Source organism: Tripterygium wilfordii, chromosome 5 (assembly GCF_013401445.1).
Source record: "Tripterygium wilfordii isolate XIE 37 chromosome 5, ASM1340144v1, whole genome shotgun sequence".
Lineage (NCBI taxonomy): Eukaryota > Viridiplantae > Streptophyta > Magnoliopsida > Celastrales > Celastraceae > Tripterygium > Tripterygium wilfordii.
The window spans coordinates 10,744,794-10,762,588 of record NC_052236.1 but is presented as its reverse complement, the minus strand read 5'-3'; the positions used below and the strand labels follow the sequence as shown (position 1 = coordinate 10,762,588).

The 17,795-nt window shown below is 37.5% G+C and overlaps 2 protein-coding genes across 3 annotated transcripts; both read left to right on the top strand.

The window, feature by feature from the left end:
• The first annotated feature begins 7,176 nt into the window (after positions 1 to 7,176).
• Positions 7,177 to 13,143, top strand: LOC119998468 (probable glutamate carboxypeptidase AMP1). Its single transcript, XM_038845808.1, has 10 exons — positions 7,177 to 8,425; positions 9,214 to 9,456; positions 9,663 to 9,815; positions 9,907 to 9,975; positions 10,990 to 11,077; positions 11,388 to 11,471; positions 11,605 to 11,693; positions 12,156 to 12,278; positions 12,413 to 12,547; positions 12,800 to 13,143. Exons 1-10 carry the CDS (start codon positions 7,505 to 7,507, stop codon positions 12,980 to 12,982), a joined length of 2,088 nt encoding a protein of 695 aa, XP_038701736.1. The 5' UTR covers positions 7,177 to 7,504; the 3' UTR covers positions 12,983 to 13,143.
• A 643-nt stretch (positions 13,144 to 13,786) lies between these two features.
• Positions 13,787 to 17,008, top strand: LOC119998919. Of its 2 annotated transcripts, XM_038846393.1 has the most exons (10): positions 13,787 to 14,009; positions 14,126 to 14,326; positions 14,412 to 14,565; positions 14,908 to 14,978; positions 15,121 to 15,169; positions 15,255 to 15,328; positions 15,442 to 15,554; positions 16,271 to 16,376; positions 16,649 to 16,745; positions 16,875 to 17,008. In XM_038846393.1, exons 1-9 carry the CDS (start codon positions 13,898 to 13,900, stop codon positions 16,741 to 16,743), a joined length of 975 nt encoding a protein of 324 aa, XP_038702321.1. In that variant the 5' UTR covers positions 13,787 to 13,897; the 3' UTR covers positions 16,744 to 16,745; positions 16,875 to 17,008. The 2 variants fall into 2 exon arrangements, with proteins under 2 accessions (XP_038702321.1, XP_038702320.1); XM_038846392.1 differs by lacking the exon at positions 16,875 to 17,008 and having other exon boundaries at positions 13,790 to 14,009; positions 16,649 to 16,845.
• Positions 17,009 to 17,795: the final 787 nt, after the last annotated feature.

The following is a 17,795-nucleotide window of genomic DNA, read 5'->3' as shown; positions in this document are numbered from 1 at the left end:
TCTAGGTACCTATATAACTTGTTATAAAAAGGGAAAATTCTAGCGCAAATGTACAGTACTACCAAAATTCTTGGGAAGCCGGGGTCTGCTGTAAAGTTTTTACAGCGGACCCCGCTGTAAATGTATTTTCATGGCTTAATAATTTTTTATAAATTTAAAAAAAATCATAATTGTTTTTTGATCGGGATTACGAGTTCAACGGTATATTTTTTGTTTCAAACAAAAATCAAATTCATGTCAAAACAGATATTGAATGTTTTGTGTTTATGTTCAACGGTCCAAAATTTTCATTTCCTTTTGAAGTTCAATTTAATTTTTGTTTGAAACAAAAAATATATCATTAAACTCGTAATCCCGATCAAAATATAATCATCATTTTTTAAAAATTTATAAAAAATTATACCAATGTGTAATGCATTTATAGTGGGGTCTGCTGTAAATTTTTTACAGCAGACCCAGCCACTCAAAATTCTCATATTGAAAATAATTATAAACCCGTTGAAAATATACACTCTTATCGAACCACATAAACTTTGCATTCTTCCTTCTCTATTTTTTTTTACTTCAAAGGAAAAACAGCGTTATTCAGAAATAGACAACCATACAATATCCGTCCGGATAAGTTCATTACAATGAGAAGAGGGAGGAATTGTAAGATAATGAACACCCAAAAGGTAAGCTAAAAGCAAACCACGCAATATTACGCGCAAAAAACCCAAAAAAAAAAAACCTAGATCTGAAAATATTACGACAAAGCTGAAATTTCCATTTCAAATCGACAACCAGAGAACAAGATCGAGATCAAAACGACAAACGGATTCAGATCTGTGATCGATGGACATGGAAAGTACAATTCGACAGTTTACAGAGTTTGAATTCATTACAAACATGGATCAATCATTATTCTCAGGAGGTGAAATAGAAGAGTGGGTGAAGAAATAGATGGAGAAGCTTGAAACAGGCGCACCAGACAGATAGGAACACCACACCGTAAACCAGTCGTAGCGCCATCGATCCACCGCAGCCGCACCCTGTTGGGATCGTACCCGATTCGTTGAGAGACTGCAAGAATCTCGGATCAGAGAGAAGGTGGAAAGATACTGGATTTAAGGAAAGGTTTGGATTGGATTGAGGCCTTTTAGGAAGTGTGTGAAACAAGTTTGGAAACGGATAAGGACACGTTTCACTTGAAGCGGGATAAAGTGCCATTTGCCACGTGGTAATTTGGATTGGAATGTCACGTTGGAAGGTTTTGGTTAGTGCACCACTAGTTTCTTTAGTAGCTGTCCGGACAGATTACACTCCGCTAGATATGTATGAAAATAATAAGAGTCCGTAACAATATAATAAAGATTGAAAAAATGTAATAAGAGGTTGAAACACAGTAATAAAGGTCTGTGCACAGTTGAAAAAATCGCCTAAAAATCTCTGACTTAATCTTGTTGAATTTTTGTTTTCCAGCGACACTGAGAGCTAATTCCAACTTGTCTCAATATCCTGAACTCGATTCCGACGAGCTTAGCTTGCCACAAACAATTTGAATGCTCCTATAAAAACAATGTGAAAAAAGTTCGATTCGTTGAGAAAATAATGTAATGGGTGGCCGAAATTACTCCAAAATTGAATAAGTACTACCGCAAAAAAAGTGAATACCGGCCTGAAATTATTCCAAAATTGAATTACTTCATCACCAGGGAAAAGAAATGAGGAGTGTGAATGGCTTATAAACATGTAGCTTAAACCCAACTTACACGGTATAGTTTTGTGAGTAAATGGGCTTGCAATGTAGGCCCAAGTCCAAAGGCTCAATAGCTTGGGCTGCCCAAGATCCATAATTCTAAGATGCCCCTATTCATAGATCCCAAATTAAATCCACATACATTGTTGTTCCCCAACCATTGTCGTATTGACTATACCACTTCTCCATTCTCCTCATATTACTGCCCCATTGGGCATTTACCTTGGAATCTGTTTCTGTGACCCAGAAGGAAACTTTCTTCTCTTCTGCCTTTCTGAACCAAATGGTCAATAGTTCCAGGAAAAGGTGTCCTCAATGGCATATTCTTCAACTTCTCCTGCAAATTGATACAAAGGAAGCTGGCATTTGGTCTCTTAAGAAAATCCAGAGACATTCAACAAATTTCTCCTGCAAAACAAAACAGAATGCAATACCTTCATTCAGGGGCGTCCTTGGGGGCGAGCGACACGGGCAGCGACCTAGGTCCCCCGAATCTCCGGAGCCACATATTTTTAAAAAATTATTAGTGTTATAGTAGCTCCAAACTCATTTAAATGACATAAGAAATTTAATTTTTTTTTAAAGAACGCCCATCTCTTAAGAGTTTGTCCAATGCCCTCGAAGATTCAGGCACGACACTGCCTTCATTTGTCAACAGCATATTTCATGGGGAAGTCTGCTAAAGCTGCAATCACATGCCTTAAATTGAGAAAAGAAAGTAACCTACCATAAGCATTTTGGAGTTGAATACAAAGAAAGGGGCAGAAGAAGAAGATAATGAAGACAATTGGTGATTGAAAAATAACAAGAAAATTATAAGCAATAAAATAAACCCAAAAGGTGGAAATTCAATCAACTAAAGAAACGTAAGGTGTCTAATTTCACCATCACCAATCATACCCAATTCATTTGGTATGTTAATCACACTTATCACCCAAATATCTTGACGTCAAATTTCCTAACCTATCAAATACTCCATTGCTAGTTATATTGAAAGTACTGTTATTAGTGTTATTAGGAATTCATGTTATTCCTAACATTCAAACTCAACGAACAAAAATTTATTAAGCTCTTTGGACAATCATGTGGCAATCACATAGGTTATACCCTTATATTACTATGATTCATACAATATGAGATATCTATTGTCAGAAGCTTTAATTCTCCTTCCGTTTTCAATTCAGAACATCAAATCATTCAAATATTGATCAGGTATATAAAAATATTAAACACACAAATAGATACTCAAATATGGAATAATAATTATGGATTAACAAAAACCAAATTCATTGAATAATCATTGGTAGGCTACATTAGAACCCTAGGAAAAGAGTTTAGCTACTTACGTTATAAGAACACAATAAAAACTAGAGAGAATGAGACTCTCCGGCTCTTCTCTTTTGGCCGAATGTCTCCTCTTATATGAGCATATAGACATGTCCTACTTCTCAAACCCTGGAATATTATGACTCACATTTGAGAATTTGGTTCAATAATCAGTCCCATCTTATTGGTTAAGAGAGAATCACATTTGATTAACCAATGAATCGCAAAATGCTATGGTTCTGAAAGAGGATTTCTTAATTTATTCAAAAGTAATTGACGGAATCATGCACTAGTCTTATAATAAAAAAAAATGCAGCATGTTAAATCTAGTTTATTCTTGACATAAACAACGCGCACACACGCAAATGAGTCATTAGTTGAACGACAATCACATTGCATATAAGGGATCATCCACCCATTAGGTCGTGGATTCGAATCATATTCCCTTCCCAAATCCCTGTTTCAAAAAATCACATTTTAAAAAATAAAAATAAAAATACTACCCTTAGATTTGTTGCTAAAATATCGATATTATTCTCGAAACTTCAAGCATATGGCCAATGACCCGCGAAAAGGAAAGAATTGGTTGCATTTTTGATGTGATTTCTTTTCATAGATGAAATATACTATTTTTCTATTTTTCTTGCCTTCTTTTTCATAAATTTTCTCTTCCACCTAAAAAGGGTCTATTGGACTAAGAAGCAGATTGTCATAAATTGAGGGGAAGGACGAAAATGAATCAATATGAGAAGTTTCTCATCCTTAAATCATTCCTTCCCATGAAATAAAAGTAATTGTAGTAGTTACTAGTTAGCTCTTGAGGAAGAATTTTGGTTTAAATAGTGTTCTTCGAGGGGACACATGTCTTTTAACTACATGATGCATTGGTCTAGATTATCGTTAGAGAGATGAACGATTTATAGTAGTAGGGGTCTGACGCAACGGATTTTGTGGAGAGATGTCTGAGAGGGTTTACAATAGGAACTGATGTTGGAATGGCAAGAGGTCGAAAGTTGATGTTGAGATGACGGGGAGGTCGACTCAAGGTTAAAAGGAGGTCAACGTCGAGATGTGTTAAAAGGTCATTTGTTGAGAAGCATGATAAAGATGTGATTACGAAGATTGTACCTGTGTCGAAGAATCCGGGCCCATATAAATGGGGCAGATGAATTCTGGTCACTATAAGGTTTAAAATTTAAATCCGATGAGAAAACACATAAATCATTCATAACTAAAATGTTATTTGGTGCCCACAATTGATGTTGAGATGATGGCGAGGTCAACATCGAGATGTGTTAAAAGGTCATTGTCGAGAAGCGTGATAAAGCCGTGCCGAAGAGTCTAGGCCTACACAAATGGGGCAAACGATTTCTGCTTTAGCATTTATAACAAATGTTCTTTGGTGCTTTACCATTCATAACATTATTTCTGCATTAGCAAGTGATAATGGCAAGGAGGTCTGGTTCAATTAAGCACGAACCACGAAATCCTGGTCCTGATTTGCTCTGATCGCAGGTAAAATGACTCTATCAATTGAAATGGAGACAAAATAGAAGATAAGAACACATGCCATTGCATATTCAAAGCCAAGTGCCTGCCTAGGACAAAGAATGGGACCATGGGTATCAAATGCTAGGGCATCAGAATCGGTTCTGACATGACACAACCTATGTAAATAATTAAAAAGCATGCCAAAACAAATGGAAAATTTTAATAATATGAGACACTCAAAATGCTAAGTGGAAACCCTTGTAATTTTTTGTAGTTTTTTGGTACTATCATCACATGTGTTCAACTCCATAAGGTCTATATTTTTTTAAAATTTAAAAAATAGATTGAACGTGAGATAGGAAATTGTCTGCAATCTCAATTGCAGATACCCCAACTGGTGGGATATTACCAAAATACCTTTGCTAATAAAAATAGGCCACGTAGCAACACAAATGTCAGTTAAGCATGGATGACCGAAGTACGAAATGCCTACTTCGGTTTGTGACCAGAGTACCCACATTAAAGTCATCAACTTTGACCCTACTCCCGTCATGCCAAAGGCCGACCTTGGTATTACTCCTACCCGACCGAAGTAGGGTGGACATGACCGACCTAGGTGTAGACTAGGTCCAACAAGGAAGAGTCCCAACAGGGTACCAACTCTTAGCAGAGTCCAACTCCCCTTTAGAGAGGGATACAGATGGGATTCATCCTCCGAAAAACCAATGAGAGATAATCTTACTCCTATTACAACTCAAACACTTCAAACTCATATAAAGGGGAACCTCCGCCCCCATGTAAATATTTTAACTCTTGCACTCTAAATAACTACATAAACTTAGATTAACCAAGTAATGACTGATATTTCTATGCAATGCTTTGCACTAATGAATTGATCCATTTATATTGATCACCCTAGTATTGAATAATAATAAAAAAAAGGGTTTGTTTAGTCGAGGGGGGTCGAACTAGGTGTATGCAATAGAATTCCAACTTCCTTTGGTGGATGGTGGGAAAAACAATTTTTATAGTGCTATTGGGTCTACGATACAAATAGTGGGTTTACCTCCACCCTCAGGTAAATGTTCTAACTATTGCACTCTAAATTACTTATTGAGCAAGAGGCAACACTTGAAACAAACTAGTCATCCCAAGTTTAATACCGTATTGACTTGAGCGTCGAAAAGGTCCCTCGAGTATACCCTCATGGCCCTACCGAAACTTACGTTTGCTTCTTATGTAGGAAGGAAGGAAGTGAGTGTACTAGCAAAGAAGAAATCAGTTGTTCTAGCTCGATCTGATAAACTGATTCGTCAAGTAGGGTCAATCCTATTTACGATATCGATCATTATGGTGGAACCACACGATCTTTATAGCAATGTCTTTTTATACAAAAGAAAAGCATCTCCATGATTGCATTATATGAACCCATCTTCTCTTTTGCTCTCCCCACTCACAGAAGCACAAGAATCCACTTAATGGACAAAAAAAAGGACTGCTTTTTGGGGCAAAGATCTCTATATTGATTCATATTCTCTGTTCATAAGATGATTGGTAAAATCAAGAGAAAAAGGTCCATGTCCTTTTCTTAAGCATAGGCCATGGAAACTCCTTTTTCTGGGTTTGTGGATTGATATCCACAAGTTATTGGTTTGGTATCTAGTTCAGTCTTTCAGGTATGTACGGATGCAAAGGACATATTCATGTGGGCAGGGGCATTTTTGCTTTGATTAAGGTGGATGGAGAAATTCCCCTGTTTTTGTCTCATAGCTAGCTATGGGCACTTGCATGTATGGTGGTCCCTTCATCACTTTATTTACTTTGTGAAAGAGATGAATATAATCTTTTATCATTGTTTAATGAATATGTAACTTACAAATGATAAACTACACTGCGATAACTCTGTTAGTGCAAGCGGGAAGTAGTGAGTTCAAGTTTCATATGTATTTACATTATCGAAATTTATAAGGTGGACTCTTGCTCAGCTCAGCGAATGCCACATTGTATTATCTTCTCTCAATGAATCTTGGCCTAGGTCTCAATTGATTCATGGGAGTTACAAGGTCTTCATGTGAGTCAGGGTTTATTACTTAATTGTCATTTTCTTAAACTAGCATTGGACAATTGCATGTATGGTGGTCTATGGTGCCGTGGTGGTCCCTTCTCATCACCTTCTTTACTTCTTATTTCTGAAGAGATAAATAGAATTTCTCATCATTGTTTAATGAATATGAAATTTACAAATAATAAACTTGACCGCAATAATTATTATCGGTGAGCTTTTATCGGTGAGCTTTTATGTAAATAAAGCTCACGTTATTATTACAATTGAGAAATTGTGAATTCAAGTTTTATATGTGTTTTCATTATTACAATTTACAAGGTGAACCCTTGTTCTAGTTATTGGCTAGCGTGTGCGAATGCTACTCTACCTTTTAAAGCAATAAGTCTCGACCGATATCTCAATTGATCTATGGGGGTTACATGATATTTCAGGTTACCGAGAGTTTACCAATCAATTTTTGATGGATAGTGACATGGGTCCCACATTTAAAAAAGAAAGTATAAAACTTAGCCCTTCCATCATTATAAGCACCAAAAGAGAGTCTTTCTAGATGGTGTACAAGAATTGTTCTTCCAATCTGGAAATTCCCATCATAGTGAAAACCTATAAAGATCATCCTTTTCTGTTCATATCTTTTTATGTATTCTGATTGAGACAATATTCTTGAAATAATTTTTCTCTGTAATCTACTCCATTGCCTCTTTGTGGTATTTATGGAAAATGACGAACAAAAATTGATTTCCTTTTCTCTACCACGATATTTTTCCTAATCTGAGCAGAGCACGAGGATTTTCATATTTCAAGCGGCAATTACCGCCTGAGAAACTCTCAGTCACCTCGAAAGTTGCTGTGATCGGTGATCCTCTGTCTTTTTGTTTGTTTCAATGGCTTTAACCACCACTCTCTTCGCCTCAAAACCTCCGCCACCACTCTGTTCTTATCTCTTCTTCCTCCTACTCTGCATTTTTGGTTTCTACACCTTCCACCACCCTCACCTACGAAATCCCCAAAAAACTCTTGACCACTACCACAATCTCTTCCTCTCTACCGCCAACAACTCAACAATCGCCACCTACCTCCGCGCTCTTACCCTCCATCCCCACCTCGCCGGCACAGCCGCTTCGCTTGGCACCACCAACTACGTCTACACTCAGTTCCAAACCCTCGGACTAAAGACTCACCAAACACACTACAAAGCCCTGCTTTCTTATCCTGTCCACTCGTCCCTCGCCGCGCATTTTAGCAACGGCACTCGCTTGTACTTAAATTTAAATGAAAAAGGGGTGGCCCCCGACGTTGTTCCACCCTACCATGCCTACTCGCCGTCCGGGTCGGCGTACGCTAAGGTGGTGTTTGTGAACTTTGGCAGGGAGGAGGACTATCGTGCGCTGGGGGTGGTTGGGGTGAACGTTAGTGGGTGTGTGTTGATTGCGAGGAAGGGTGGTGGTTTGAGTAGAGGTGGGGTTGTTAGAGGAGCTGAGGCTAAAGGTGCGCTGGCGGTGCTATTGTACACCGAGGGGGACATGGGAGGGGGCGTGGAGAGGGGGACTGTGATGAGTGGCGTAGGGGACCCACAGAGCCCGGGGTGGGCGGGGGTTGAAGGAGGAGAAAGACTGAGTTTTGAGGACAGTGAGGTCTTGAATAGATTTCCCAAAATTCCATCTATGCCCTTGTCCCCTGAGAACGCTGACGTCATCTTGGGTTCTCTTGGTGGTCCCGCGGTGCCCCAGCGGTGGAGGGATTCCCTCCGTTCCAGGGTCAGTCGGGTTGGACCTGGTCCGACCATGGTGAACTTCACCTACCAGGTTTGGCTTCAGCTTACGTATGCTTTATAGAATAATTGTAGGATGACGCACGTAGTAGAGTCCAAAATCCAAATGTCCAATGTTTTTGGAAAATGATTCATGTGAATGTGATTGTAGTAATGTTGACTGCTATGAGACAGTTTAGTCTGTTATAAGAAATTTTGAAAAATCTGTATGCTTGAAAGTTACTGCAGAGGAGGACTTCCACTTGCTCATTGTTATGGTGGGATGCCTAATTGTTATGGTGGGATGCCGATGTTTTTACGTGTTAATCTAACGGGAAAGCTTTATTAAATCATTCTGGCAATTTTTTGGAACATGGGATATTTTTGTTATGATGATTGTGTTGCGATATCTGCCCATCATGAGGCCTATTATGACCTGTTGAAGCCTGTTAATAAGTCTTCGTGCTCCATTTGCCATGGGATTCAAATTCATTGGAAGTTATGAAGAAGTATGTGTGCTGGTGATTACACATCCATGGTTGTAAGCAATTTAAAAAATTAAAGCCTTAGATGTCTATATGTGCGTTAACACTTGGGTGCATTACTGCATTGTGGAGAAAGAAGTTCGTTACCATTGATTTCGTCAGCGTATACATAGAATATTTTTCCTAAAAATCTTAATGCTGATGGATTGCTGCAATGAGGGGTGTCGTTGTGTGCGAGACAAACATCGTTTATGTTTCCTTTTCGGTTATGTCTGCTAGACTCCCAGTTTTTCAGTATTTTCTCCTTCTTCTCCCAACTTTACCCTCCTTTTTTTATTTTAATTTTTTGTCTTCCTAGGCAGAGAAAAAGGTCGCAACAATTCATAATGTTTTCGCAATCATAAGGGGCAGAGAAGAGGTGGACCGTTATGTACTCCTTGGCAACCACAGAGATGCATGGACTTATGGTGCAGTTGATCCCAACAGTGGGACTGCAGCCTTGCTTGACATTGCTAGAAGATACGCTCTTTTGGTGCGCATGGGCTGGAATCCTCGAAGGACAATAGTATTCTGTAGTTGGGATGCTGAAGAGTTTGGAATGGTAGGTAATATCGCATGTGCCTTATTCCTTCTCCCTTTTTTCCCCCTCCTGGGGAGGGGGGAAGGTTATGGTTTCTCGAAATTATGTAATTCTTACATCATCCTTGAATTCAAATGTTTAGTCATTGTTCTGTCCCAGTCTTGTTTTTATAAGAACAGTAGCCGTATACCTCTCTACTAAATTTGCGTAGTTTTAATGATCATCAGATAGGATCTACCGAGTGGGTTGAACAAAACCTTGTGAATCTGGATGCCAAAGCTGTGACCTACCTCAATGTAGATTGTGCTGTTCAAGGGCCAGGATTCTTCGCTGCAGCAACTCCTCAGCTGGATAATCTTCTTATTGATGTGACAAAAAAGGTAGATGAGGAAACATTACGTACAGAAATTTCAATTTTGTTTTCCACACAGTCAATACTCATAGCAGCTGCTTTCAACACTCTGTAATCAGGTCAAGGATCCTGACATGGAAGGGGCAACAGTATACGAGGAATGGACCAGCACAAATAGAGTCACCAATGTAGGCAATCGTGTTCAATCGCTTTCATCTATGAACGGCTATATAAATGCTCTTATGCATATGAAACATATTTACTTGTGCATACATATACATGTTACTGTCTTTGGTAGTTCCTTTACACTGCACTACTGCAGTAATGAGAATGCCTCAGTTGTTTCAAATGTAATTATAGCTTACTGGTGTTGGATGTACATGCTGCTGGACTTAATATTTCAGACTTAATATTTTTAGCTTTATAGAGTCGATAATGCTAAAACTAGCACCAAGTGAGCTTGGAAGGAGCTCTTATATTTCTTTTCGCAGGTTGACATAAGGATGGTTGGTTTGGTGGAAGTCCAATGTCAATGGAACTAAGTAAGTTTCTAATTTATTGGTATTGGTAGGTAGCTTAAAGTCCATAGGAATAAGACCGCTAGGATAATCCCCTAGTGCTCAAGTCAACTTAGTTGAAGGAGAAGATGATGTTAGATCTCAGATTAATATTTTTAGCTCTTATAGAGTCGACAATGCTAAAACTAGCACCAAGTGAGCTTGGAGAAGGAGCTCTTCTCTTTCTGTTTACAGGTCGACATAAGGTGGGTTGGTTTGGTGGAAGTCTAATGTTAACGGAAGTTTCTAAATTTTTTGTTATCGGAGGATTATCCCTCAGTGCTCGACTTAATTGAATGAGAAGATGGTGTTAGATTTGGGATCGCTTCTCATTCTACTCCCTTGAAACACATTTGATAAATTAATAGAGTTTGAAAACACTTCTGATTAATTATTAGTATCCTCAGTGTGCCTACTTGTTCTACCTGGAGGTTTTCCCTTGCCATCTGCGATTTTATGAACTTTTTTTCCTGAATTATATTATTGCTATCTTTGATATTCTTAAGCTATGTAAGGAATATACCTACTTTGCCTTGTTCCCTACTTTTCATTCATAAATTCTTTTCATATTCATTCAAACAGGAAGGAAATATATTTTTAGTTATAGTGTTTTTACTGAATTGAGATGTCTTGGCTGAATTGTAGATTCAAAGACTCAGCGGAGTGGATTCTGATTTCGCACCATTCTTGCAACATGCAGGGATACCTTCAATTGATATATACTATGGAGGAGGTACTCCTCTCAAACTTTTTTATTGATTTTTGTTCAGGTGAAAGTCGAAACAGCTGGAGTATATTTTTATTGTAGCTGATTTAATAAGGTTTTATGAACTAGTTATATGCTAAGGTTCGGTGGCGCAAGGGTGCTTGTTCTTTTCACCAAATACTTAGTTTGGTGTTTCCACCATACCCATCCACTAGATAAAAGAGTTTATCTATAGATAGAATTATCTGGATAAGCTGAAGCATCTCGGTGGTTTTAGCATAAATACGACTTTGATGCAAAATTTTTATATCATGTGGTCTTTGTTTTCTTTTTTCAGAGTTCCCTGTTTATCACACAGCTTTTGACTCCTATGACTGGATAACAACCTATGCTGATCCATTGTTTCAACGTCACATTGCTGGTCAGTTTTCTCTTTCTTTAGCTTCTGTTGATAAAAAGAATTTGTTGCTTCATTATGTAATGTAACAATTCGTCATCAATTATCTTGTTATCAGTTGCAATAAAATAATATCTTTCTTCTCTTTTTCTCACAGTTGCTGGAGTTTGGGGACTTCTAGCCCTTCGCCTGGCCGATGATTCAGTTCTGCCTTTCAATTACCTCTCCTATGCATATCAATTGCAGGCATGTATCCTTTTTCTTTTATTTTAGCCTCCACCCCGTTGGTTTTGTTGGAATTGATAACAACAGCAATATTAGGAGCAAAAAGAATAATAGATACTGTATTTGGCCTGTTGATAGAGTGGTTAAGGTTTCAATAAATGTTAGTCCTATTCGTATATTATCGCGGGACAATGATCCCATTTAACTTCATGGTATGTTTGTCAATTGTCATCGGCCATCTATCCAGAAGGAACATAATGAAAACATAAAAAATAATGATTGTTGAATGTCCAAGAAAGAAGTGTTAATTAATTGAAGCTTCACATATCACAAAAAACAACGCGCGATAACAAAAACACAGCGGACTCTCCAGGAGAGCACGCGGAATCCATGAACTTTATATATTAGTATTGATATTGATGAGAAACATGCGTGCTGATTTCAAAGACTCAATATTGAAAAGGAAATTTCTCTTTTGCACAGCGACATAAAGATGTCTTGAGCAGCCTATTGGATGAGAGCACATGCTGCATATCCCTTGAACCTTTAACCAGATCAATTCAAGAACTTGCCGCTGCTGCAACAGTGGCTGAGGATGAAGCGAAGGTGAGATAAAGGAAATAGCATTTTGGTTTTTTGAGAAATAATAAGGAATTCTATGTAATGTCCCGATCTTATGATCGGCATTCATGATTTGTTTTATTATCAATTACTTCACGGGGTTTATTCTTCTCGTGCAGAGATTAAGAGATCAAGAAATCAAGGATGATTTTGGGGTCTTGAAGTTGCGAGCATTGAATGATAGACTGATGCTTGCTGAAAGAGGCTTCTTGGATGCAGATGGGCTCCGAGGCAGGCAGTGGTTTAAGCATCTTGTAAGTGCATTTGGTGAATACTAGTGGCTTAGGTGGATAGATGTCCGAGTGCATCTCGGTGCTACATTTAGCCATTCAGATTTGCATATTTCCAGAATATCATTATAACTGGGAATGGGAAATCTGTGGCAAGGTCATTACGGTTTTATTGTACAGCTGAATGTCTGCATCAGCCAGTTTTTGCTTTACTTTGCTTCATCTTAGCTAACGACATCTCTGGAGTTTTGACTCGGCTTTAATTCTTCTTTGCAGATTTATGGACCTCAAGGTGACTATGAAAGCAAACTGACTTTCTTTCCCGGAATCGCGGATGCTATTCATCGATCCCAGAAGATGAACAAAAGAGATGGGCATGCCCTAATCCGAAGTGAGATCTGGAGGGTTGCCAGAGCCATAGGAAGGGCTGCCAGTGCTCTTAAAGGAGAACTCACCTGAAAATAAATTAGAAATACAATTGCACAGAAGAGAGAAATTTTGACTTATGCTTACAGATTTGGATCTCTTTTGTTTCTTGAAATATGTTTTATGTATTGTCATGTGTAAAGAACATGTCTAAATAGCAATGAAAACCACAGTTTACTTGATCCTTGTTCAAACCTAGTATATGCAAGTTATTTGATATTTTCTTGTCTGCAAAATAATTGGCAACTGGCAAGCAATGGTCCATAAAAATGGATTGGCAAGTAAGTTAGGAGACTTTTGTCTTTTGACAGTGTGTTTGCACTTGTCAAACATATCATTTTTGTGTTCACCACTTTTGATTTGAAAACATTGCGTTTGGATAAAATGATATTTGGCAGAATGATAAGTTATGATATCACCGCATCTTGGAGAGTTCTGGCTTGAACATCATGTTCGGACAAAAAAATGTTTGGTTGAGTGGTGAGTTATAGAACAGAATCACTCACCATGATGAGTTCTGCCAAATGTAACGTTTTTGGTTTGAATACATCTCAAAAAAATGTTTGATGGAGCGGTGAGTTACAATATCACCACATCACAGTGAATTCAAAGCTGAAGTTACATGGAACTGCTTCTACTTTCAATGCAAAACATTTGACCGAAACATAAGCAAGAGATGTAAGAGCAACCACGCGTGAGATAAGGGTGGGACCTATGAGATACAAGCGCTTGTTGATTGGCTGAGCATACAAATAAAATGAGGTCATGAAATGAGGTTCTACCCTTATCCTAAGGTAATACATACAATCTTTATCACTTTATAATGACTCGAGTATATACAATATTAACAAGTTTTTCCCGCTATATCTATTTGGATCGAATAAAGTTCATTGTTTAAACTTTTGAAGAGACACAGACGGCTTCGCCTTTGGACTAGAAGAGAGAAAAATGGAAGATCCCATATCGAAGTTGAGGAAAAGCCTAGGTTCCTTCTGCAACAACCTCCAGAGAAGCTGCGATGCCCTCACGCAGTCCGTCGACCGCCGCCCCATTCCTCTCGGTAAGTTATTCAGTAATCCCCTCTCCGTTCCATTTGTCAATTAGTTCAGTTGAAGAGGTAATCGATTTTGACGAAGAATATGTACAATGTTTCGATTGTTTTGGTTTCGGTAACAGATTCGGCATCTTCGACATTCATACAATGCCTGAACCGCCGGGTCTCAAGTGTAAGCACAGATCTCAATTTGCTGGAATCAATGTCCTTCGGAACTGTGTCTTTCGAGGAGCTATTGGGCCATTGCAATGAGGTCTACAAGAAAAACCAGTCAGATCTCTTTCTTCTAGAAGAACGTCTCAAGAGCCTTGGCTATATCCCTGGTATTTCAGTCTTGCAAACCTTATGCCTAAAATTTGGCGATTGGGTTCATATGATAATTTATATTTCTGATTGTTGGGACATTAGATATTGGGATTGATGATGGAGATGGGCCTTTAAGTATATCTAGGCGTCTTGATTTGGACTTTGATGATACGGATTCGGAGGATGGGTTGGACCAACCCTCTTCATACTCCGGGGCCGTCTCTGAGGTCATGAAGAGTTTGGAAGAGGACCCTCTGTATCCTTTATCTTATATTTTATCAGAGCTCATGTTTCAAGTTGTGGCATGATGGCTTTTATTTAACTTTGAACAGAAATAGGTTGATTCTTTATATAGTTTCTGAAAAGCACGGTTCTATATTATACTTGGTTTTATATAGTCAACTCAGTTAGACCTTATAATCTTGTAAAGCTCAAGTGGAGTTCCTCTGTTTAGTGTCTTTTATTCAAACAGTTCGCAAAAAATTGTAGTTTTCTTGCCATTACAAAATATTCCGTAGAATGTTATTTTGTTTCTTTGCCCTATTTGTCAATGATATTGTACTGAACGGAAATCATCTGCCGTCCTTGATGAACTTAGAATGGACGAGTCCTTGAGTCTGAAGAAACTTGGTCTTTCAGATGTTTGTCTTGCCACTTTAGCATCTGAAGGTTTGTGATATCACTTGACTTCCCATCCTTGGTTTGCAGACTTTTTTCTGCTTCACATTTTATCTTAGGAGTTTTGCTTTGCTGCCTGTTTATTGTTCTGATGTCCTCATGTGTGCTTTTGCGCGTGCATTCTGCTGTCCAGCTAATGCTAAGATTGATGATCCCTATGTCCCTGTGCGAGAATCAGCCAAGTAAGTTAGTGAAGCTTTGATGTTGCTTATGTTGTTCAAGGACATCAATTTTGACTAGGTACATCCTATATCATTCATTTTCCAGTCGTCTTGGCAACATGCTACATAATATAGATGATTCATACCCGTCTACTGGAAAGTCCCTGGGGGCAATCGGAGGTATAAGGCAAACTGTAAATTTTAATTAGAGTTGTCAGTTCATGTAAAAACTCTTTTGCTGAGAAACTATCAAGTTTTGATCAGTAACTAATGTTTACATTAATGACATTTAGGGGAAATGGAAGATGACATAAAACCAGTTGAAGCTCTTAGGCCCTCTCTAAAGGCATCAAAGGATAACTATGAAAGTCTGCCTGACTACATCAAAAGTTTAGCATCATGGGAGGTATGCAATTCTCTGTCTTTTACAATTAAATTTTAAGTAACCTTTGTGACTCATGTTTCAGAAATGGTTGCTAAAGGATATGCTGGAGACAAAATCTACAAATTAGTTTCATCTAAATAGTATATCACGATCTTAGCACTGGCCTATATTATATCTTTAATTCCTCGACAGGATATAATTATTGTCGAAACATTTTACCATCTTTATTCTTGGCCCTAACTTTGGGTAAGGTTTTAGTATCTGAAGGATTGGTGTTCCTGGCTCGTTAATGGTATAAAATCACATTCTGATCAGAATCAATGCTATCATTGAATGGCAAAGGTTAGCTACCTTTTCTAAGATGAGAAGCAGGTATCATGCTTTTGGTGGGAAGAGTTCTAGCCTTAGCCTCACCAGGCAGAGTGTTTTGAAGACCAAATTGGAAAGACAAATTGATTTAATCACAATAAATCTCATAAATATATGGTTTACCACTGTCCTCTTGTCCAGCATCTCTGCAACCAATGAGTGGCTTGCTTTTATAGACTCTTCATCATCTTGTATTTTGGGAAAGAGTAACGAGCCGTTGTTAGAAATGACATTCTTGACTTTGCTTTTGGTGGTCACTGTAGTCCCCCAAAGTTTATTTATTGTACTTGCTTGCAGTTTCTCTTGTATATATATTGCTTAGTTATAATGAAAAAATCATTGGAAATATTGTTTTGTTTGTATTGTAGGATCTTCTTGCTGCTGTCGAGAAAATCAACCTAAGCCTGAGCAAGAAGGACAAAACAAAGGAAAGTAATTACTTCCACCAAGATGAAATTGCATCACTGGATTTGGGTACGTGAACTACCTTCATTTTGAACTCATTTTCTTTGGTTAAAGAATGAGAAAGGTTCAGCAGCATGGGATAGTCAGAGGGAAATTTAAATATGTTTTGCAGATCATGAATGTAACCCATTGTTCGGATTATGCATGTCATTACTGGATTAACTGAACATACCATACTCTCTTGTGACTGACATTGAGTTCATTTCTTCTTGCTTACATTAGCTTTAAATAGAATTGTGGCTGATTGTGTGGAGATTTTGGTACTTTTGTGGTTGTTTCAGGGCCCAAAGCTAGAGCCTACTTGTTGCTGCTAGTGCGCATGAATCACTTGGTTGTTGAAACTATAGACGGCTCGATATCATATCGTGTTCTGTAGAGGTAAAGGGATCAATAGCTCATGACTCATGAGCATACGGAACAACACTTGCAACTTGACTGATAAAGATATTTGCGAACTGAATTTTAGTTTTTTTTTTTTTTTTATACATATATGCTTATTGCTTGCAGGTAAATTTAAGAGCTCTCATTATATTTCAAAATTAGATTTTTTATCCTATGTTGAGTCTACATTAGACACTGCCACCACATAAAAATCTGTTAGATTGGAGTGAATAATAATTGGGTGGCTTAATTTTTACAGCATGTCCCGCTGTGATGGCTCTAAAATTTATTATAAAATTTTATTTTTAAAAAAAAAATCATAGATGTGTTTTGATTGGATTACGAGTTCAACGACATTTTTTGGCTCAAACAAATATCAAATTGAACATGAAAAAGAAATGAAAATTATGAATCAAAAATTTAAATTACATACTCATAAATTAGGGAGACCAACTTTAAATTACAATCGAAAATTTTATATGTACATACTCATAAATTAGGGAGAGTCTATATACGTACTCATAAATTACAAGTGAGACCAACTTTAAATTTTATTATTTTTTTATATTACCTCACACCTTCACTTCCGATCCATCTGAATTGTACAGGTTTGAAAGACCACTAATGTATAGGGTCTGTATGTAGACTCCCCTTAGTCTAATAACGCAGTAAATATTTCTTTAGTAATTAAAATTTTAAATTATTTAATTTCAAAAGTTTAATTAATTTTGAGTTAAAGTATAAGAACTATTAAGTAATTTTTGTATTTTAATTAGTAAAAATATATTTATTACAAATATGTCGATCAAACCCACACTATTTACGTGAAGTCATTAGAACTTCCAGGTGAATATGAAATCAAGGTGTGAGCTAGCAATTAAAATGAGTCTGTTTATAAACTCTCCCTAATAATTAATTTCTCTTTCGAGTATTGTATAATTGACATGTGTCATTAATAATTAATTATATATAAAAAATTAAAATCATAATATAATTGAATTAGAATTTTTAATACTCATAGAATTTTTCTATATATGAAACTAAAAT

Coding starts and splice junctions, on each gene's coding strand:
- LOC119998919 (XM_038846393.1), top strand. CDS start 13,898: ATGGAAGATCCCATATCGAAGTTGAGGAAAAGCCTAGGTTCCTTCTGC. Junction 14,327..14,411: donor GAGCCTTGGCTATATCCCTG/GTATTTCAGTCT, acceptor TTGGGACATTAG/ATATTGGGATTGATGATGGA. Junction 15,170..15,254: donor CCTGTGCGAGAATCAGCCAA/GTAAGTTAGTGA, acceptor TTCATTTTCCAG/TCGTCTTGGCAACATGCTAC.
- LOC119998468 (XM_038845808.1), top strand. CDS start 7,505: ATGGCTTTAACCACCACTCTCTTCGCCTCAAAACCTCCGCCACCACTC. Junction 11,694..12,155: donor CCTATGCATATCAATTGCAG/GCATGTATCCTT, acceptor TCTTTTGCACAG/CGACATAAAGATGTCTTGAG. Junction 12,548..12,799: donor GGCAGTGGTTTAAGCATCTT/GTAAGTGCATTT, acceptor TCTTCTTTGCAG/ATTTATGGACCTCAAGGTGA.